The sequence below is a fragment of the Somniosus microcephalus genome, chromosome 29 (assembly GCF_052327205.1).
Source record: "Somniosus microcephalus isolate GS21.2 chromosome 29, FLI_Smic_1.0, whole genome shotgun sequence".
Taxonomy (NCBI): domain Eukaryota; kingdom Metazoa; phylum Chordata; class Chondrichthyes; order Squaliformes; family Somniosidae; genus Somniosus; species Somniosus microcephalus.
The window spans coordinates 24,742,759-24,765,992 of record NC_141015.1 but is presented as its reverse complement, the minus strand read 5'-3'; the positions used below and the strand labels follow the sequence as shown (position 1 = coordinate 24,765,992).

Below are 23,234 nucleotides of genomic sequence, written 5' to 3'. Positions count from 1 at the left end.
GGAGTGAAGGGATAAGGGAGGAGGATCGGAGGAAGGGGGAAAAATGTTCTTGTACAGGTAGACTATCCTTTATCCGAAAACCTCGGGACCAGCCGAGTTTCGGATAAAGGAGAATTTCGGATTTCGGAAGGTGGGTCCGCGGGGGGGGGGTCGGCGGGGAGTCGTGCGCACGACTTACGCTGACGCTCAGCGTAAGTCAGTCGGGGTCGGCGGGGGTCGGGGCCGGCGGGGTACGCGGGGGGGGGGTCGGCGGTTGTCGGGGCCGGCGGGGGGGATCGGCGGTTGTCGGGGCCGGCGGGGTCCGCGGGGGGGTCGGCGGGGGGGATCGGCGGTTGTCGGGGCCGGCGGGGTCCGCGGGGGGGTCGGCGGTTGTCGGGGCCGGCGGGGGGTCGTGCGCACGACTTACCCTTTATCCGAACTTCCGAAACCGAACCCTCTAAAAACCGAAGGTTTTTTCGTTCGTACGCACGACTTACGCTGAACGAAAAAACCTTCGGTTTTTAGAGGGTTTCGGTTTTCGGAAGTCCGGATAAAGGGTAGTCTACCTGTATATTGTGACAATGTGGCAGAAATGCTCCTCATCTTTAGGTATATTGATGCTGAGATGAACCTTGGCAAATACAATGAGTGACTGATCAGTGGTCCTACTTTTGCTTTGTACAATCAATTGGTTTCACAATCCATAGATTTGAGAAGATCAGGAACCAATTTGTACAACAGTGGAACTGTAACCTCTCCTAATTTTGTTCATGGAACAATGACCCATGAAGAACAATGCAGGAACTATTGTGATGACCGCAGGCATCTTTATTGCTTATCATGGATGTTACTCCTAAAATTCCTGAAGAAAATGAGTGAAAGTGATAATCATTTAACGAGACTGTTTTGATCTATAGTAGTTTGAATGCAGTTTGCATATTCCAAGCACTACCTATTAACCTGAAGCCTACATGATGTGACACCAAAGCCATTCTCAAGAGCTTGCTTCGAGTTGCTGTAAAGTCTGCTGATGGAGACTGTCCAAGTTCGGAGATGAGTGCGTGTACATTCTGTATAGATGCCTTCAGAGCACTGATGCTTCCATACATCTGGTCACTGATATTTTTACAACTGTTTTACTTCATTCCAAATGGGTGAGGTCCAATCTTGCTGGAAACAGTCAAGTTGCGTGTTTACGTGAAGAGAAACAATATTTGGTTGAAGACAAGATCAGCCAGCCACTCAGGCTGGCTCAGTTAGTACATGCATGGCTCAGTGTGTAATTAAGTCAGCCGGGTCTCAGTTTCAATGAGTAATTTGATCTTTGTCAGGGTGGTGGGTCGGGCTGCTACATCGATCTTCAGCAGCCCTGGTCTACAGAGGGAAGAAATCAGTCAGAGTTTCTGCTCTTGATCACCATCCAGAGAAAGCATGTATGAGAAAGATCAGATGATGACAGAATTGGATTGAACTGTGACTCTCTAGGGTCACAAAGCATGCCGACACCCCTTGCCAAATTTAAACGCCAATAATACTTACTATTAACATCAATCCTGCCTATTATTTAATAGTTGAATCGCCTGTAACATTTTATTCTAAACATACACTCCAGCATGAGAGACGTACTAAAACCATTTCTTACTCAAAGACTATTGTGATTTCAAAAATCTTCTCTTGGGCCCATGACATCTATCTAATTCTGTCTTTGTAATATTCAACCTTAGAAAAGTGTGTGAAATCATTCTTTGGAACATCATGAATAGAGTTTGCAACCCAGATGTCCTGCAAGCTCGCCAAGGCTGTGTGTGGCCTTACGAGGACAAGAAGAGAATTATACTTTTACGACTTTTTCTGCCAATGTTTCGCCATATAAGCAATGCAAATGTTTAATATTAATTCTTTATAGGCTGTCTAGAGACAAATGTTCACATCAAAGTTCAGCGGGATACTCAGGAGCACTATGTTAAAGTCAGGAATATCTAAAAATAGGTCACCTTGTTGTTACTGACCTTGGATTAATGATCTGGAGAAGGAGCTCGCACAGCGAGGGATCTGATGCATAAAGGGTTAACAGTTACTACATTACATTTACATTGTCCTGTATTTTTTCATGCCCCATTAAAATGAAATGTTTACTGCTTTAAGTTGGGCCTCTGAGAAGTGACATTGATAAATCAGGGTTTGATTTTACTCTCTGGGCTCATTTCCAGGGGAGAGTACAAAGACTGACAGAACACATACAAACCGAAACCCTTAACACAATCACTAAGAATTGACCTGCAATGTAATCCCTAGGGCAATTTAAGCTTGGGTCACGACTGATAATGAGCAGCGGTTCAAAGCATTATGGTACATAACACAAAATCCAGTTATGAAGAGTTTTAACAACGCGTGTTTGAATTCAGATTGTTGGGGTGAACCTTGTCTTACAGTAATTGCAGCACCTCTTCCCTTGCATTTGTACCCCATGTTAGGAGGCATCTAGATTTTGTCTTACATGAGTAATTCTCAACGTACCCCAAGGTCTCAGCTCCTGTTACAGGTATTGATGGATTGCTAAAGCTTTTTCGAATGGGTGGTTTAGCCGATTTGCCCGAACTCAGTCAAAATAGCAAATCGCAAACATGACCCTTTTAGTTTTGTGATTGAACGGACAAAATATCAAAGATTGCACATAGATTAGCACTGTGCAAGCAAGTCGTCAAACAGCTATACCACCCTTTTCTGGGATAAGATGGAGGACTTGAGTTGAGGCTGATTCACAGATTCCTTCCTTTAAATACTGACCCATCTCCTGAGCACTTGGTCAGTACAGAGCGAGAAGATCGCCACTGCAAGCCACAGTGAGCAAAGAGAATGGTGTGAGGCTCTCTGCTTTCAGGTCAGCCACCTGACGACTGAACTGGTCACTGTTATTTGATACAATCTACCGTTGTTCACTTGAGTAGTTACAAATTCAGTCTTATGGTTATAATCACTTTATTTTCTACTTTAACATAAAAACCAATCTAAAAGCAGACTATAATTTCTTCAGAGTATGACGCAATTTACAAGTGGAGTTTTATCAGCAGATTTGAATATAGGCATGTGCTCATCCTTGTACATTTCTCTCTTCTAAAACTTAACACAAAAGCTTCTTTTTTATACACTGTTTTTGTCCTTATTAAACTGGAACTGGCATTGCCTTATATGGTAGTCTCTGGTCAATGCAGAGTCCTTCTGCCAATTCTTACGCACATACACTTACATTTCCCTACAATATATGTACATCGATAGTCTTTCACATAAGTTGCAGTGTCCTTGTTCTTGTGACCGTAACAGTTATAATCTAAACATTCTATTATGGCACTACTATGAACAGCCCAAGGCTTTACTTCAATCTTGAACACTGGCTGTTGCTAGGGTGATGTGTAATTCTTTCTCTCTCTCTCTCTCTCGACTGTTGCTAGGCTAGGGTATCTCTCTCTCCCTCATGTACCAACAGTTACTGATGTCCACTGAATGGAAGCTAAAGCCTTAATACATTCTGATCAAGTCCTGGCAAATGTTCATCCCTCAATTAATAAAGGAATATTTTGAAAGTACCTCCTCCGCTTCCACCCCATGCAAAACATAGAAGATAGGAGCAGGAGTAGGCCATTCGGCCCCTCGAGCCTGTTCCGCCATTTAATGAGATCATGGCTGATCATCCAAATTTAGTACCCTGTCCCTGCTTTCTCCCCATATCCCTTGATCCCTTTAGCCTTAAGAAATATATCTAACTCTTTCTTGAATATATTTAATAAGTTGGCCTCAACTGCCTTCTGTGGTAGAGAATTCCACAGGTTCACCACTCTCTGGGTGAAGAAATTTCTCCTCATCTCAGTCCTAAATGGCTTACCCCTTACCCTTGGACTGTGACCCCTGGTTCTGGACTCCCCCGCCATCGGGAACATCTTTCCTGCATCTAGTCTGCCTAGTCCTGTTAGAATTTTAGAAGTTTCAATGAGATCCCCTCACATTCTTCTAAACTCTAGCGAGTATAAGCCCAATCAACTCAATCTCTCCTCATACGTCATTCCTGCCATCCCAGGTATCAATCTGGTGAAGCTAGGAAAGCTCTTTCTCATTTTAATAATATATAACTTCCTTAAAAGCTATCATAACAATTAATAATTAACAATTAATTGTTTTTCCTTAATTATTGGAAACATTGTAAGGCAACACACAATATTATTTTTACATATTCTTTTCTAAAACAAAATGTCCTCTAAATTCATTGAATAAAAAGTCTAATTTGGAAGCTTTCAATTGCCAGATTAAATTGTTGATTTGACTTCACAGCCAAAAAAAAAGCTCTAACTAATGGGCAAATAACATTTTGTCACTTGGTGTTAATCATGTATTATAAATTGAAATAAACTCCAGTTAGCTGTATGTTCTGGGCATTAGGAGTGTTCTAGTTTGTCCCTGATAGAATCAGTCACAAATGGCAAAGCCTTTTTGATGTAGTACACAAGTCTGGTTATGAAAGGAATGTTTTGGAGCTGAGCTGTGTATGACAGGAGTGCGCAGTTTATATTAGATGAAAGGGGAAGATTTCCACTGTGCACCATTTATAGTAGAATTGTAAATGCAGTTTTTGTAACAGTGTTTGTATTTCTTTCTTTCTCTATTGCTCTCTCTCTCTCTCGCTCTCCTGTTTCCTGTCTCCCAGAAAAGCCATCATCGATAATGAACAGATGCAAGTGCAGAGGCGGGACAACCCGGCTGAGCCCAAACAGCATTCAAAAGCTGATGGTTCTTCCGCTTCCCAACTGCCCCCTACAAATCATGTAAGTTCCAGTGATCTAATATTTTACAGTTGTATTTATCTTTATTGCAGCTATCTTGAAAAAAAAACAGTTATGAACCAGTTTACGTGGTCAATTTTCTCACGACCCCTTCCCTCCTGAAGGAATTAACTCCTTGTTGGGTGTATGGGGTGCCTTGATGGTGAGTGGTGCCAGGCTATTCGACTGTGGCTGACGATGCCACTGAGCCCGATCCAACCCTCACCAGACAGCCACACATGCGCACTACCAATAGGGTTCACTGGATAGCGGCCAGGTCCAGGATATCCGCCTGCCTAACTCAGGGATGCTGAGGCCAGTTGTAATCCTCCCACTGCATCTTGGCTTGAGGTGAGTCATTGGAGGACTCTCAGTCGAAAAATGAATCACGAATCTGTGCTAAGCTAGCCTCTCTCTCCTAGAGAGAAATTGGCCTCAAAGTTCCTGGGCTAAAGATGGAAGAGAAAGCAGCCAGAGCTTTTTTTTTATTCATTCATGGGATGTGGTCATTGCTGGCAAGGCCAGCATTTATTGCCCATCCCTAAATGCCCTTGAGAAGGTGGTGGTGAGCCGCCTTCTTGAACTGCAGTCCGTGTGGTGAAGGTACTCCCACAGTGCTGTTAGGGAGGGAGTTCCAGTATTTTGACCCAGCGATGATGAAGGAACTATTTCCAAGTCAGGATGGTGTGTGACTTGGAGGGGAACTTGGAGGTGGTGGTGTTCCCATGCACCTGATGCCCTTGTCCTTCTAGGTGGTAGAGGCCGTGGGTTTGGCAGGTGCTGCCGAAGAAGCCTTGGCAAGTTTCTGCAGTGCATCTTGTAGATGTTATACACTGCAGCCACGGTACGCCGGTGGTGGAGGGAGTGAATGTTTAAGGTGGTGGATGGGGTGCCAATCAAGCGACCTGCTTTGTCCTGGATGGTGTCGAGCTTCTTGAGTGTTGTTGGAGCTGCATTCATCCAGGCAACTGGAGAGTATTCCATCACATTCCTTACTTGTGCCTTGTAGATGGTAGAAAGGCTTTGGGGAGTCAGGAGGTGAGTCACTCGTTCCCACTTTTGAGGCTTACCCAGTGACTCCTGCTTCTGAAAGTGTGCATGTGTTGACGTCAGGTAATTAACATAAGCAGTTGACAATCATTGTCCAGGTGCACAGAGGAATGAGCGCCACAGAAGTGTTCATGGGACCAAACCGAACATAAATCAACAGAAAAGGGATGAGAACTGGTTGGGGGGAAATCAGATTAATCTGGCAATGATGTGACCATTCAACGTAAAATAAATGTATAGAAATCAGCAACTTTTAATATGTACATTGCGATCTTTTGTTTCTTGACGCTCATAATTACTGTTGAAATGCTAAAGTAAAGGATTATGGACAGGTTTTTCTTACTGATGTTTGATTTGCTGCTTTGGCAGTATTTTGAACTTTCCACTTGCTGCTGTGCCAATACTTTGCTCCTTGTTTGGCACAACGATGATACTGCTGGGCACTGGCCATGTACCTGTGAAACATAAATTGCATGAAATGCATGTGAATAATGCACAGGGAGCTGCAAATGGAATGGAATTCTGGCAGCACCACTGTAGTTCAATACAAAGAGAGAGAGAGAGTAGATCGCTAAAGAAAACAAGGCCTGATTTTAACAAGGTAAGTAGTGAATTAAGTTAAATTAAAACATTTTTTCCACAGGTTTATTATTTTTAAATACTTTAAAGAAAGGTAAGTTTATTTTTAGCCCCATTAGAAACTGTAATTAATTTTTTCAAAAATTTAAATTATTGTTTAAAATAGTTATTTTATGTAATTTATAGTTATTTTAAAAATGTGATTTAAAAAAAAAAATTATTTGAAATTTTAGTGATGTTTTGGGGCTGAATTGTATTCATAGATTTGACAGCTCTTCCTCTCAAATTTATGAATGAAGCATTCCCTGCTACCATTGGCTCTCCATGGCCCACGTGATCCCAGGGGACGCTTCGAACTAACTGCGCCCCTGGGATATGCAAGCACTGCGCGCCGGCAGTTGGAGGAGGCCCAGGATCGGAATGCCACGCGAGCCCACAGCACAACGGCCGGCGCGCTAGGTAAGTGCAGGTCGGAGGCTTGCACCCGCGGGAAGCCTCTGACCCGAATTTCTGGACCATTAACAGTAAGGAAGTTATTTTTAAGAGTGGTTCATAACTTAGTGGCAAAACCTCCTAAGGCTAGGGTCTGCTACTGTGAGTGGCAGGTGATAAGAGACAAGCTCAACGCCACTGCTGCCATGAAGCACATTGGGAAGGATGCCCACAATTCCAGAACTCTGCTGTCCAGATCCTAACTTGCACCAAGTCCCGTTCACTCCTGTGCTCGCTGACCTACGTTGGCTCCCGGTCCAGCAACGCCTTGATTTTAAAATTCTCATCCTTGCTTTCAAATCCCCCCAGGGCCTCACCCCTCCCCATCTCTGTAATCTTCTCCAGCCCTACAACCCTCCTAGATCTCTGCATTCCTCCAGTCCTGGCCTCTTGAGCATCCCTGATTTTAATCACTCCACCATTGGCGGCCGTGCCTGCAGCTGCCTAGGTCCTTAAGTTCTCAAATTCCCTCCCTAAACCTCTCCGCCTCTCCACCTCTCTCTCCTCCTTTAAGACGCTCCTTAAAGCCTACCTCTTTGACCAAGCCTTTGGTCACCTGTCCTAATATCTCCTTATGTGGCTTGGTGTCAAATTTTGTTTGATAACCGCTCCTGTGAAGCGTCTTGGGATGTTTTACTACGTTAAAGGCGCTATATAAATACAAGTTGTTGATCTTGAGTGGGGCCAAGAGAATAGCTAAGTGGAAACTAGCTTCCGTAGAAGGAGAATAGGAACAATAAGAGATGTCCAAGTTTTCTCCTGTCAAGATGAGCCCAGTGAGAAGTTGACAACTGAGGAGAAGGAACCCATTGGTGATGTAGATGCTGCAAAACAGGAAGGCCCATGGGGGAAGATCAGATGGTTATGCATTACTCCAAGTGGCCGTCCATCAAAACTGGATACGTCTAAGGAATGGATCATATGAAAGGGAAAATAACATCCCATAGCTTATAGTTTCAGGAGCATCAATTTCTCAGCAATTCACAGCTCCAGATGCTTGGATAAGGTACAAAGGAACTTGGATTGAGAGGACCAAATCCCTGAGAGGCAGCTCAGATATTTCGGATATGCAAAGAAAATAAGTGAAGACAGAATAATAAAGATTGTTGTTTTTTTTGTTATCCAGATCCTGATGTGTGGAAATCCAGCAGTGTGCTTAAGGGAGGGATTTTTCGGGGTGTCAGTGGGCGTGTTTGGTGGCGGGTTGGGTGGGAAATGTTTTTTGTTGACAGAGGGCCGGGACACCGCTGTCAACCTGCCGCCACATGCCTTTTCCAGATGTCGGTTCTGTCAGGGCTGAACAGACCCAACACGCAGCGGCGGGGGAGGCAATTCAGGTCATTATGACCTTGTTAACAGCCCATTAAAAAGTATATTAAGCTCACCGTAATGGGGTCCATGCTGCTCGGGGATCACGTCAGGTAAGGAGGTCGGGGGTTGTATGACCATGGAATCATCTCATTACTTGACAGCTGCAAATGTGCTATAAAAGCTCCTATCTCACAGCTGTTCACTTTCCAAGCTCAGAATCTGTTGCTTACTGCATTTGGAAGAGAGATTGGGGAAAAAATTGGGTTGCTTTGTGCCTCCTGTTAGTGCCCCCGGGGGTGTGCTAATGGGGCACAAAGCCCCTAGCACCCGGGTGCGGTGCCACTAATGCCTCCCGCAAAATTCAGCGGGATGTTAGCAGCGGCGGTAGCCGGTAGCATCCCGCGGTGCTGCGCTGCCGGCGATGATGTCATCACCGTGTGCAGCGCCCGGCTCGTGCCCCAGCCGCAAACTTTGGTTGCTCCCCCTGACCTATTGCCGGACAATATGTCCGACAGGGTTAGGGTGGCGTTTTTGCAGGGGCGGCGGCGATGCTACTTAAAGGGCAGGTGTTGGGCGACCATTTTTTTTTTGGCCGCCTGCCAGCACCTGCCCTGTTCCCCTTTTTTATTCAGGGTGCCAGCCACGATCGCTCAGTCTGACACTCCTCTTGAGTGTCTGCTTTCCCGGCACCTCATTGGAACAACTTCTCTCACCATTGACAGATCGCTTCTGTCATCTCAAGTTCACCTGCCATCTATTACATCAGCATCGGTGCCCTTGAAGCTATCTCACCTTGGTCCTCAGAATCTGACCACGATCAGCCCCAACACCAGCAGCACCAACAACAACACCAACCTTCTCCGCAATCAACTGATGCTGCACAGGACACAGGGCATCAGAACCTGACCACATTGCTGCCTGGGAGGCCAGGGATGGCCTCACCATGGCCAGATTTACTTCACTTCACGCTGTACACTCTGGCTGCCACATGATGCGCCAGGTTGGCACCACCCCACACCAACACCATAAGGCATCCCTACAATGTCCAAACCATTCCTTTCACACTCATGACCATTGCGGGGGGTACCATTATTTCTCACCATTCACTGGAACTCACTAAGCCACTTCCAAAGGTGCACACAAATCTGTCCAAGAACACAAAGGACTAAAGATTGAGAACTGGGGCGCTAACTTCGTCGCAACTTTTAGCGCCCCAGAAAAATTAGTGGCCCGCGCCAGAACTTGAGTGGTTGTGCCCCAAGAGGGAAGCGGAGTGCTACTGGAAGCACCCCACCACCCTCTTGGGGCGCTGTGAGTCAATATCGTAGCGCTACGTGCCACGGTATTGCAGGCCTTTCTCCCCTTCTTAAAGGGGAGGGGTCTAGCGCAGCGCGACCCGGGGCCCAACTGGGCCCCGGAGGATCGGGAGTGCCAGCAAAAGAGCTCGGCACTCAAGAGAAGTGCCGGGCTCTTGCAGCGAAGCCAGTACTCCGCGGGGGGGGCGGGGGGGGGTCTTGTCAGGAGCCCGGGGACGGGAGCGCAGGCAGGTGCTGGCAGGCAGCCAGCAACAAAAATGGCCGCCCTGCACCTCGCCTTTAAATTGCGCCTCCCCAGCTGCAGGTAGGCCCCCCTGACCCGATCGGACATAGCGTCCGGCGGTAAATCAGGGGGCGCTCCCGAAGATTGCGGTCGGGGCACGAGCGGGGCGCTGCGCACGGCGATGACGTCATAGCTGGCGGCGCAGCACCGAGGGGCGCTACCGGTTAGCGCTGCCACTAACCTCCGGCTGAATTTTGTGGGAGGCATGGGCAGTACCGCGCCGGGGCGCTAATTGGTTTGCGCCCCGTTAGCACCCTCTTAGGGCACAAAGAAACCCAATTTTTTCCCACAAAGTGTTGAAAATGAAGATTTCAATGTTTGACACCACATTAAGAGAAACTTACATGAACATTGGCTAAAACACCTTGGCCTAGAAATTGGGTATAGCCCCGCCAGCTCGTTTGCGCCGAAAATTTTGCGCCCGCCGCGGAGCCAGTTGTGCCCGCCCCATATTCACTTTCAGCGCCCCAAAGCGGAACCGGGCGCTGTTCCAGGGTGTGGCCGCCCCGCTTGGGGCGCTGAAAGTGAATTTCAGCGCTCCTGGTCCCGCTGCGCCACCCGATGCGGTGCGGCAGGCTGCTGTACTGCAGGCCTCCCCCTTCTCTTAAGGGGGAGGTGCCTGCAACGGCCGGAGCCCCGATTGCGAGTGCCGGCAAAAGAGCCCGGCACAACGGAGAAGTGCCAGGCTCCACGGAAACCAGCCAGCAATGCCGCGGGGGGGGGGGGGGGGTGGAGGAGGCCGGGGAAGGAGGTGCGGGCAGGCGGCCGCCGAAAAAGCGGCCGGCCGCACCTCCACCTTAAAGCGCCCCGCTAAGGCTGCTGTAAGGACCCGGTCTCCCGATGTTGTTAGCGGCCGCCACGGAAGAGGCGGCCGCTACTGAAGATGGGGATCGGCGTGGTTTCGGGCGGTACCGGGGCACTGCGCACACCGATGACGTCATTGGTGCCGGCGCAGCGCAACCGGCTAACGCCGATGTTAGGGCCCACCTAATTTCGGGCGCTAAAAAAATTCCGGCGCAACCCACTCTTTCGCCCCTAAGTGGGCGCTAACGCAACTGAATTTCTAGGCCCTTGTGTGTTGTCAGTTGGTATGATTGCACTAGGATGAGGGTTATTGTGAGGGGTGGCTAGTGAGATGGGGACGTGATAATTTAGATAGGGATGGGTGGAAGTGCAAGGTAAGTTGGTGTGGGTAAGGATGTGCAGGAGTGGAGTAGGGAAGGCAGAATGATGGGGATGTGATGAGTGGCACAGCAGGGTGAGTTTGAATGTGGCTTTGCAGTAACGTTTCGTGATCTACTGAGATCATTGAAAAGTTTGCGCCACTGCACCCGGGTCGCCCTGACTACATCCCTGCTTGTGTCTTCCTGTGCAATGTGCAACCAGGCTGCGTTGGTCTCCTGGGGAGGTCTCTTCCGCCCATTGGAAGTGAAGACAACCGCCCTGCGTGCGGTGACTCCCTCCATAAGCATATGGAGGGAGTCATACGTGAGCCTGGGTACAGCCGTGCACCTCTGTGCAGTGCTTGTCAGTATTTGCAGCATCTCAATACTGTAGACCATTGACAGCAGAACTGTCAAAATCAATTTGGGCATGGTCCCTTTAAGGAAACCAGCTGATGACACATCATCAAATTGTTGTGTCCGAGAGTAATAAGACACCAGACTGCAGGGGAACGGTACAACAGGTGTTTACTCAACGTGGCTCACTCTGGAACTGAGCTGTACAGATTACTACTCAGTGCTATGTACAGGTGTGGTTACTGCCGGTACTGCAGTATACATGAGCTGTAAAAAGTAGTTCCCCCCTTAAAGGTACACACATTACAATTCCTCCCTTTTTAGATTAACAGTACCATAACACTCATTTAACAATTAAATATCAAACTAATTACAATTAACACTTTTAACATACAACGTTAGCTGAAAATAGTCCATTTATATATTCAGTCTTTGGGGAGGCTTCCTGATCCTTTCTGGATAGCGCCTTTCCCGAGTGTCTCGCTCTTGGTGCAGAGGCGATTCTGGCACCCTGTTGTCGGTTGGGTCATCAGCTTCCGATGCTACTGTTTCTGGGGTAGATGCGACCTGTACGTCGGGTTCCTCACCAGGTACGTATGGGCGAGACATGGAGTTGACTTGTTCCTGTGACTCTAGGATCTGGTCAGCATGGCGTCTCACGATGTTCTCCCCAACGTCCACTGTGTACATTAGTGGGCCCTGCTGTGTGCATATCGTTGCTGGCTGCCATATTTCTGTTCGGTAGTCGCGGGCCAAGACTGGTTGCCCTACATTGAAGCTCCTTGTTTGCTTCTCATGGATGTGCTGGAATTGCTTACTCTCAACATCTCTTCATACGTTTGGTCTGAGCAAATCCAGGCGCGATCTTAACCTTCGGTTAAAGAACATCATGGCCGGGGCCTGGTTGGTGACTGCATGTGTCGCATTCCGGTAGGCGAACAGGAAATTGTCCACCTTATGCTGCAGCGGAATGTTGTCATTGTACATAGCCTTTATTGCCTTCTTAAAGGTTTGTACGAACCTCTCAGCCAATCCATTTGTGGCTGGATGATACGGGGCGGATGTGTAATGCCTTACCTCATTCTTCTTCATAAACCTCCGGAACTCTTCGGACACAAACTGTGGTCCGTTATCGGAGCAAATCTGTTCTGGCAAGCCATTCCTGGCAAAAATGGTCCGTAGGACTGCAATCGTTTTCTCCGTGGTGGTGGAGGACATTTTGATGACCTCAGGCCATTTCGAGTGCGCATCCACGGCTATTAAAAACATTGAGTCCATGAATGGACCAGCAAAATCAATATGCACCCGTTGCCATGGAGATGAGGGCCACTCCCATGGGTGTAGAGGGGCCTGTGGTGGTGCATTTTGGACTTTCTGGGATCCTGAGCAGCTTTTGGTCAGGTCCTCGATTTGTTTATCGATTCCCGGCCACCACACATAAGCCCTGGCAAGGCTTTTCATTTTTACCCCTCCCAGATGACCCTCATGAAGCTCATTGAGCACTCTATCCCTTAACATAGGTGGAATTACCACTCGGGATCCACACATCAAGGTCCCCCGGCACACTGACAGCTGTTCTCTTCTTGTCGAGAATGCTGGCAACAGTGAGTCGCCATGTGCTGGCCATCCCTTCACTGTCAAATCATCTACCTGAGACAGTGTCGGGTCATTTCGGGTCTCCTGTTCTATACGAGCGTTAGTTACCGGTAGGTATTCAACTATAGTCGAATGAAATATTTCGACAGGATCCACTGCTGGTGCTTCCTCCGCAGTAGGCAGTGGCAGGCGTGATAGTCCATCAGCATTTCCATGCTGTTTCGTGCCCTTATATTCAATCTCATAGTGGGGCGCCCCTAGAAAGAGTGACCATCTTTGTAGTCGTTGTGCAGTCATCACCGGAACGCCCTTCTTCGGATTAAAAATGGAGACAAGAGGCTGGTGGTCAGTCAGCAAGGTGAAATTCTGCCCGTGCAGATAGTGATTGAACTTTTTCACTCCCCACACTAGGCTGTCAATCTGGGCATAGTTACGCTCGGCTGAGGTTAGTGATCGTGACGCAAAGGCTATTGGCCTCTCTGAGCCGTCCGAGAATTTGTGCGACAGCACCGCTCCAATGCCGTAGGGTGACGCATCACACGCCAACCGAATTGGTAATGCTGGGTTGTAATGGGCCAATACCTCTTTCGATGAGATTAGTGTTTTGCTCTTCTGGAAAGCTCGTCTACATTCGTCACTCCACTTCCATGGCACCCCAGTTTGCAGTAGGGTGTTCAGTGGGTGTAGTATTGTAGACAAATTTGGCAAGAACTTATGGTAGTAGTTTACCAGCCCGAGGAACGACCTCAGTTGTGACACATTTTCTGGTGCTGGAGCCTTGACTACTGCCTCAATCTTTTCTGGGGACTTATGTAACCCCTCTTTATCGATAACGTGGCCACAATACGAGATCTGTTTTTTAAAAAACTCGCATTTGGGGCGGTTAGCTCAGAGCCCATATTCCTTCAATCTAGTGAGCACCTGCTCCAGGTTGGCGAGGTGATCACTGTCATTTTCGCCCGTGACCAGGATGTTGTCCAAATAACACTGGGATCCCTTGCAGGACTTGTTCCATTGCCCTTTGCCAAATAGCCGGAGCTGATGCTACCCTGAATACCAGCCGGTTGTATTGGTAGAGACCTTTATGGGTGTTGATTGTGAGGTATTTTTTTGATGCATCTTCTACCTCCATTTGCAGATACGCCTGGGCCAGATCAATCTTAGTGAAGCGTTTCCCTCCAGATAGCGAGGTGAAAATATCTTTAATCCGCGGAAGTGGATATTGTACAGTGTGAAGGACTGGGTTCACTGTTACCTTAAAGTCCCCACAGATGCGAACCTTCCTTGGTTCCCCAGGCGTGCTGCTCAACGGCTTTTTCATCACGGGGACGATGGGTGTAGCCCACTCGCTCCAGTCTACCTTGGACAGTACTCCTGAATGTTCCAAACTCTCCAGCTCTGCTTCGACGGCTGGGCGGATCGCATAAGGTACCGGTCTCGCCTTAAAAAATTTTGGGCTTGCGTTTTCTTCGATTTTAATTGTTGCTGTCATGCCTTTTAGTGTTCCGAGTCCTTGCTGGAACACTTCTTGCGCGTCGGATAGGATCTTTGACAGTCGCCCAGGTGCGACGTCATCATCCTTTTTGGCAGCCACAGTCAGTGCTTGTATGGAATGCCAATCCAGCTGTATTTTCCGGATCCATTCACGTCCCAGTAATGGTGGTCCTCCATCTTGCAATATATACAGGTCTAGTTTTGGTGTTTCCTTACTGTTATATATAACGGTCACCCTTATTTTTCCTTTGGGGTAGACTTTTTGCCCCGTGTACGTCTTCAAAATAATTTTTGTGTCTCAAGGGTATGTGTGAGAATAGCCGCTCGTAGTCCCGTCGGTTTATGACTGTTAGGGCTGATCCTGTGTCCAATTCCATTTTTACCTGGACTCCTGCTATCTTGAGAGTGACCCAAATGGTTCTGTGATCCTCCGTTTTGATCACATTATGTAGTTTCAGACAACACAGCTCCCTGTTTTCGGAGTCGGTATCACTCTTTTGTTCGTCTGAACTATTCTCCGTCACCTTATGTACCTTCTTGTACTTTTCTTTTGGAGATTTCTTATTGCTGGTTTTCTTTCCCGACCTGCAGACTCGTGCTATGTGTCCTACTTTTCCACACTGTCTGCACACTTTATCTTTGAACCAGCAATCATTGTGGTCATGTGTTGCTCTGCCGCAGTGATAGCACTTCTCTGTTCTGTATGACATTTCGTTTGTGCCATATTCTTGCGGTCTCTGTTGTATCTCTGCAGCGCCCCGTGCTGCTGCTTCATATGATACCGCAATGCTGAAAGCCTTGTCCAGCGTAAGGTCCTTTTCAGATAAAAGCCATTTCTGGGTTCCTTCACTTTGAAGCCCACACACAAACTTGTCCCTTAAGGTCTCTGCCAGTCCCGTTCCAAACTGGCAGTGTTTCGATAGTTTGCGCAGTTCTGTTAAATATTCAGCATTGCTTTCATCCTTATGCTGGTTCCGTTTGTGAAACTTGAATCTTTCTGCTATCAGCAGCAGTGTGGGGTTTAAATGTTCCTGTAGTATCGTCACTATGTCTCCAAAACTCTTTGCCACTGGCTTCGCTGGGGTTACTAGATTTCGAAATAAGTCTTTGCACCCATTAAATTTAACAATACCAGCGCTTTCTTGTCATCTGACACCTCATTTGCCTTGCAGTATACCTCTATTTGTTCGACATATGTAGTCCAATCTTCGACTTCATTGTCAAATGCGGTGATACTGCCACTCTTCGGCATTTTGGGTGTGGTTTACAATGGCTTAAAATGGCATCTCCTGCGCTTTCCTTCCTCCCCCGCTGCTGCCAACGCCGCTCTCGGCAGTCCTCGTGGCAATGGCGGCGCCCTGTAGGTTTCGCGCGCTTCTCCTGCGCTGCTGCCAACGCCGCTCTCAGCGGTCCTTGTGGCAATGGCGGTGCCTCGCGGGTTTCTGCGCGTCTCTCTCCCTCTCCTCGACGCTGCTCAGCCCCTGAACACCATCTGCGCCCTGTGCGCTCTGTCCTCTCTCTCTCTCCCCCGTCGACGCTGCTCGGCCCTTTGCTGTGCCGCTCGGTCGGGCTCTAGCCCGCCGCTGTCCGGGAAGGGTCTGCGCATTACCTGTTGCCAGCCCGTTTCGCTGGACCACCGCGACTGGAAAGCCAAGCCTGGCTCTCAACAGCCTCCCCTGCAATTCTCGAGTCTCTGCTGGATGACTGGGCGGTTGTCCGTGGTCGACGCCCGTGTCTCTGGCCTTGACCTCCAATCTACTGGTCTCCAGGAATGAATCCCTGGGAGGTGATGCAGAGTTGCAGGTAGGATCGAATTTGTCTCGTCGCCAATGTTGTGTCCGAGAGTAATAAGACACCAGACTGCAGGGGAACGGTACAACAGGTGTTTACTCAACGTGGCTCACTCTGGAACTGAGCTGTACAGATTACTACTCAGTGCTATATACAGGTGTGGTTACTGCCAGTACTGCAGTATACATGAGCTGTAAAAAGTAGTTCCCCCCTTAAAGGTATATACATTACACAAATGACGTCATCAGACCTGCTTCCTTCAATTGGCCAGCAAACCTGCTGGGCGGGCTTAACAAGCCCAATCAATGTAAAATCATTCTACACAGTGGGCTGGAGCTAGCAGCGGGGTCAGGACCCGCCACCGACGTCGCCTGCCATGGACCCGCTGAGGTTGGGGAAATTGCCCCCTAAGTCTCCAAACTGAGCCACACAGATAGATTCTCCATTTGCCCCCTATGAAGTCTCTCCTGTAGGTGAGCTGAGGCACGGATTGCCAAGACCCTCAAGTGTGTACAGGTTACTGCTGGGATTTAACCAGATGAGGCCTGGACTCAATTGGGGTCGTATGTATGTCATAGAATCCCCACTTGCATATTGCAAGTGGCCGTCCTTCACAGGACCCAACCCCCCAACATAGTGACGGTCGCAGCACCAGTGCAACTGGGGCAGGAAGTGACTTGATGCCATATTCAGGCTGCTCCCGCCCCCTTTACGCCTAGCAGGGGGAATTAAAATCAGTCAACAATTAAAATCAGGAACAAAGAATGGCTCTAGATGAGGTGTAAATTGCGCTGGCAGAATGAAAGCCATCCTTTGTTCCTTAACCTGTCCCATTACCATCTCCCCTTGCCTTGAATATCTCTTAATGTCTCTTAATCTCTCCTGCTTTCTATCCTATCACTGACCTTCCCTTTTGTTCTTTCATCCCCTCCCCCTTTTCCCAGCCCCCAAACTTGCTTTCCCTTTCCTGCTTTTTTCCAGTTCTGACGAAAGGTCATCGACCTGAAACGTTAACTCCGTTTCTCTCTCCACCGATGCTGCCTGGCCTGCTGAGTTTTTCCAGCATTTTCTGTTGTTGTTTCGGATTTCCAACATCCGCAGTATTTTGCTATCGACTTAACACTTAACTATGTGCAAGTGCCCAGCATTAATCCTTATGGCAATGTAACTTGTTTATGTTTTTTTTATTCATTCACGGGCGGTGGGCGTCGCCGGCAAGGTCGGCATTTATTGCCCGTCCCTATTTGCTCTTGAGAAGGTGGTGGTGAGCCGTCTTCTTGAATAAATGGCTTGCTCGGCCATTTCAGAGGGCAGTTAAGAGGCAGCCACATTTTCAGTGGGTCTGGAGTCACATATAGGCCAGACATTAGTGAACCAGATGGGTTTTTATGACAATCCGGTAGTTTCATGGTTCCCATTTTTTTAAATTCCAGATTTATTTAATTGATTGAATATAAATTCCCCAGCTGCCGTGGTGGGATTTGAACTTTATGTCTTCAGATCATCAGTCTAGGCCTCTGGATTACTAGACCAGCAGCATAACCACTATGTTACTATGTTACTGTACCAACATAAGAGCATTGGCAGCTGCAAGAACTTGGTCTAGCTGCTTGGCACTTCTTTTATACCAATAATACCCTTTGACCTTGGTGCCAGGATGCTAAAGAAGTTTACCATATTTTGCAGGATGGAACAAATAACAAATGGTAGACATTCCTGAGCCTACAATATGAATTATCCCCAATGATATCCAGCCAAACATCTTTTAAATATCAAACATTCAACTGATAGTTAAACATAAGGTCTGGCGATTATGTTACTTTTGTGTTTGGATTTGTAGATTTGGCAACGGAGCTATAAACTGAAGCATCAGACCATTGCCTTGGTAACCCTAAGGCATAGACATGGAGATTAAGCATGCATACAAGATATCATAACACAGATATGCTACGGGCCAGATACTTGCCAACTGGCCAGCCGTTAGACCCACCACTGTCAAGCTTTCCGCATAGTTGGGTTCTGAATGAATGAATAATAGGTCTCTCCTAGAAAATTGGCCCATGTACAGGTTGATATTGCTGGCACGACATGTCTGTTTATTTTGGTGTATGTATTCCCCAGCGCATTGATTTTGCTGAAGAAGTAGATAGGTGAGCAAAGCTGGTAGAAAATAGTAATGTCTGTTTGTGGCACCCATCCTAAAATGTGTTAGAAAGAAAGAACTTGCACCTCATCACCTCCTGGGATGTTTGACCCAGAATGTGCTGGACTAGAGCATCTCACGACATGCCTTGTTAGTTAGACTTGTTCCTGCACCCTTCAGCTCAGAGATGTTTTGCCCACAAAGTTGCTGGAAGTGTGAGCTGATAATGGTGGGCTGAGGGCAATGGGGCACCTGAAACCTTGGTGAACGACAGGACCAACGGTCTATCACGTTAACTACTGAGATTGAAGGATTGAGAAATAAACAGAGAAAGGACTGAGAAGGTGGATGAATTAGAGTGGGTGAATTCAATGTTAAATCAGGTACAGAAAGAGAAATAAAGAGGGAGAAAGAAGAATCGATTACGAGAGAGAGCAAAAAAGAGACAGAAAGGAAAAGTTAGAATTTTTAAATTAAAAAACAATAGACATTTAAAAATTCTCCAACAACAATTCACTACCTGAAGGAACAAGGCTCCAAACTTTCAACTGTTCTTCTCTGTCTGGGCCAGAGAGGTTGATTGGCAGTCATTAACAATTATCATGTTGTTAATAGGGTACTTACGCTGTTAATTACTAGACTTAACTTTCTATGATGAGTTTAACGGGCAATTAACGTGCAAATGCAGCAGCTTCATGAATGTCACGGGGGGGGGTGGTTAAGCGCGAGATGCCATTTTGGCAAAGCTAACGGCGGAGCGGCGCAAATCGGCCAGCGACTTGTGATTCGCAATCCACCTTGCCACAAGTGGCTGGTCAAATTGCGCATTCATAATGGTGTGCGATGTTCAGACGGCATTATTTTTTTTTAACAAATTCTGGGCCAAAGTGTTTCCACCTCCAGTGAATTACTCTTTAAAGTGTAGTCACTGTTATGCACCCTGACCCACAACCACACTAATTCTGTATCATTCCCCTCTGGGCTTATTTTAAATATACTGTACTCAAGAATTCTGTCAGCATCTCTGCGACAAAGTGAAAAAGCTCCTATTACTTCATATGGGAAATTGAAAACAAAATCTTACATTATGTTAGCTTATGAATCAGGAAAGGGCTCCCTCTTGTGTGATGAGCGGTTCCAGAGGATGATGATCTCATAGGCAGAATGACAGCTAACATCTCGTGCCAATAACTGGAGGGCTAACATTGAGGAGCTGAGGTGCAAGGAGCTGCAGTGAGGATGGTCAGTCTTCAGCCAATTCACTATATATTAACACTTGCATGTTTCAGGCAACAGCCATGGGCATGTGTTCAACTTTTACTTTCGTTCTGTAAGGACTTTGCTGCTATTCTAGAATCCCTTGAGTGCAGGATAAGCATTAACATCAGCAGTGAACATGACATCTGGAAATACTTACCCTATCCTACCTCCCAACTGGTTGGCACTGGGAACACCTTTGTTTAGCTAGATGTCTGAGCAGATTGTTTATTTGGGTTGATGATGGGGGTGTGAATTTTCTTGCTTATTTAGTGCTGTGGAAGAATGCCAAATTGGAAAGTCTCTTCACTTCTGTTTATGGTCAATTAGGGATTGCTAGGTATGTGTTTATAATTCAGTTAATTCCATTGCGCGGCCATAAGATTCTGTACAGTCAAGAATAAGCATTAAAATCAGTGACAAAGATGATTCTCAAAACTAATTTATGGAATAAGTGATTAATTTTTATTCATGTGCATTAAATTCCTCCGGTGTAACTATTAAGAGACAAAACTACCAGTATATAGATATAAATTTGGAAATACATACTTGATTTTACTTTTGTGTTAGAACGAAGAGTTCTTAATCTAATTTTAAAAATTTGGATAGAGAAGCAAAATATTAAAATCTGAGTACAATAAATGTTTTATTTAAGCCTGATACCTGGGGTGGCAGGAATGACGTATGAGGAGAGATTGGGTCGATTGGGCTTATACCTGCTGGAGTTTAGAAGAATGAGAGGGGATCTCATTGAAACTTATAAAATTCTAACAGGACTAGACAGACTAGATGCAGGAAGGATGTTCCCGATGGCGGGGGAGTCCAGAACCAGGGGTCACATCTAAAGATAAGCCATTTAGGACAGAGATGAGGAGGAATTTCTTCACCCAGAGAGCGGTGAACCTGTGGAATTCTCTATCACAGAAGGCAGTTGAGGCCAATTCGTTAAATATATTCAAGAAGGAGTTAGATATATTTCTTAAGGCTAAAGGGATCAAGGGATATGGAGAGAAGGCAGGGACAGGGTACTGAGTTTGGATGATCAGCCATGATCTCATTGAATGGCGGAGCAGGCTCGAGGGGCCGAATGGCCTACTCCTGCTCCTATCTTCTATGTTTCTATGTTTCTTATATAAACACTTACGCTGATGAAAGCAGGCCCTACGCCTGCTTTTACCAGCCATAAGAGTTGCATGGGCAACTGTTGGTATAAATGGTTCATGGAAAAAAACACACCTAAAGCGATACTGAAGTCCACTCTTAATCACTTATTTGAAATTATCTGATCATTTGTTTTGTTTTCACACTAAAGCCCTACTTTGCTGTACTGTTGGTGCTGCGCAATTCAGATTATCGGATAAATCAAATTGTTTCCATGTATAAAAAAAACACTTTCGGGCTAGAATTTGCGGTCAGAGGCGTACCTCCAGAGCGCGCCTCCGACTCGTGAAACAAATCCGAGCCCATCTCCATGCGCCCAGGCTGCGGAGAGTTCAGGTCCTGGGCCTCCAGGCGTATGCCCGCATAACGGCCCACGGCGGTTCGGAAGCATCCCTGGGATCACGTGGGCCCGGTCCTCCAATAGCAAAGAAGGATGCCACTGCAATCATTTACGAAGGAAATCCCTTAATGACGTGCAATGGAATCCCCAAATAGAATTTACAGAATTCTAATAATTGTAAATGTACTGAATTGCAATTTTATTCCTAATTGCACCAACCTCAATAAAAATGTAATTTTTTGATAAATAATTTTAACCACCTTAATCCAGGCCAATATTTGCATAAATTCATTTAAAGTGTACGTGCATTATTTTGGATTTATTTAAGCCTTATATAAACCCTTATGCTAATGAAAGCAGGCCCTAGGCCTGCTTTTACCAGCCATAAGAGTTGCGTGGGCAATTGTTGGGCAGTTGTTGGGCAAATAGCCCAACTCTGCGCCAGCAATACTGAGTTTCCATGCGGTTCCGATGATCTGTCAAGGTGTACCCTTGACAGACCGCAAGTTTGGATTTTGCGTTCGCGCAAGCGCATGCGGATATCCGGAACTTCCGGGGCCTTTCAAGCGGATTCCGATGGCGTACTTTGAGAGTATGCCGTCACGGAGACCGCAATTTCAGCCCCTTTGCATTATCACAAGACTACAGCCTAGAAACTGGGTACAGGGAACGATCCCTGCGACTTAGGCAGTTTTGGGCCTAAGACTGCAAATTGGCTTACATACGAATTAGGAAATAGGAGCAGGAGTAGGCCATTCAGCCCCTCGAGCCTGCTCCGCCATTCAATAAGATCGTGGCTGATCAGATTACTCCACATTCCCGCCTGCTTCCATGTTTCCCTTCATCACAGCAGTGACTACAATTCAAAAAAAGTATCTCATTGGCTGTGAAGCACTTTGGGGCATCATGAGGTCATGAAAGGCGCTATATAAAATATTTTCTTTCGGCGAACAAACATTGTTCTTTTCCATGTATTTTTTTTAAAAGTAGACTGTCTAAGTTTGCTCACCAAAGTGAGAGATGGTACAGGAAACTTTCTTTTATCCGGCTCCTAAATAACCGGAAATGTCGGTTAACCAGCAAAATTCAGGAGTAGGTTCAGGTAACTTATGTTACTTTTTTTACTCCATTTATTGCTGTGCAAGGGTGTAGCTGCAGCTGTTGCTAAGCTACAGAGACGCTTGCAACTTGTGCCGATTGTTCTGAAGCTGTTAGGGTTTGTTGCTTTATACGGAGCTCTGAGCTCCGTATCTTTTACTATAGCTCTCGGTTATCCGGAATTTTTGATGAACCGGCACCACGTCGGTCCCGTCCGTGCCGGATAAAAGAAAGTTTCCTGTAGTAAGATCAGAAAATGCAGGAAGTACTCAGTAGCACATGCAGCATTTTCTTTTTGAGAGATGGTACTGCTGGGTTTCCTGTTTCAGTCACCCAGTTTTAGAATCAAGCACTCCCAGGTAAGGTATGACACAGTCAGCTTCCTCTACTCTGCCCCAAGAACGTGCCAACTCTCGCTGCGCAAAATTGGCAATGAGTGGCAGATTAGGGATGGTTGTGTTCTGTAAGGCCATTTCTACTGAAAACTGGATCGAGATTGCTCCAACTCATTTCACATTCGTTAGGCTGGATTTGAACTCAAGTCCCAGGGCTAGGTGGTCAACATCAAACCCCTGCAACACCCTCCTAATCAAAAGAAAAGAAAGACTTGCATTTATATAGCGCCTTTCACGACCACCGGACGTCCCAAAGCGCTTCACAGCCAATGAAGTACTTTCGGAGTGTAGTCACTTTCAGAATGTTGGAAACGCGGCAGCCAATTTGCGCACAGCAAGCTCCCACAAACAGCAACGTGATAATGACCAGATAATCTGTTTTTTGTGATGTTGATTGAGGGATAAATATTGGCCAGGACACCGGGGATAATTCCCCTGCTCTTCTTTGAAATAGTATCATGGGATCTTTTACATCCACCTGAGAAAGGCCCTCGGTTTAACATTTCATCTGAAAGACAGCACTTCCGACAGTGCTGCACTCCCTAAGCACTGCACTGGAGTGTCGGCCTAGATTTTTGTGCTCAAGTCTCTGGAGTGGGACTTGAACCCACAGCCTTC

The 23,234-nt window shown here is 46.8% G+C and overlaps 1 protein-coding gene across 3 annotated transcripts in view; it reads left to right on the top strand.

Moving 5' to 3' along the window:
• LOC147098553 (stromal cell-derived factor 1-like) overlaps positions 1–23,234 on the top strand; it is a 38,596-nt gene that overhangs the window by 5,994 nt on the left and 9,368 nt on the right. For all 3 annotated transcript variants that reach the window (XM_085970390.1, XM_085970391.1, XM_085970389.1), the window contains exon 2: positions 4,676–4,793. In XM_085970390.1, coding sequence (XP_085826516.1) covers positions 4,676–4,793 — 118 coding nt within the window. The remainder of the gene's footprint in view (positions 1–4,675; positions 4,794–23,234) is intronic.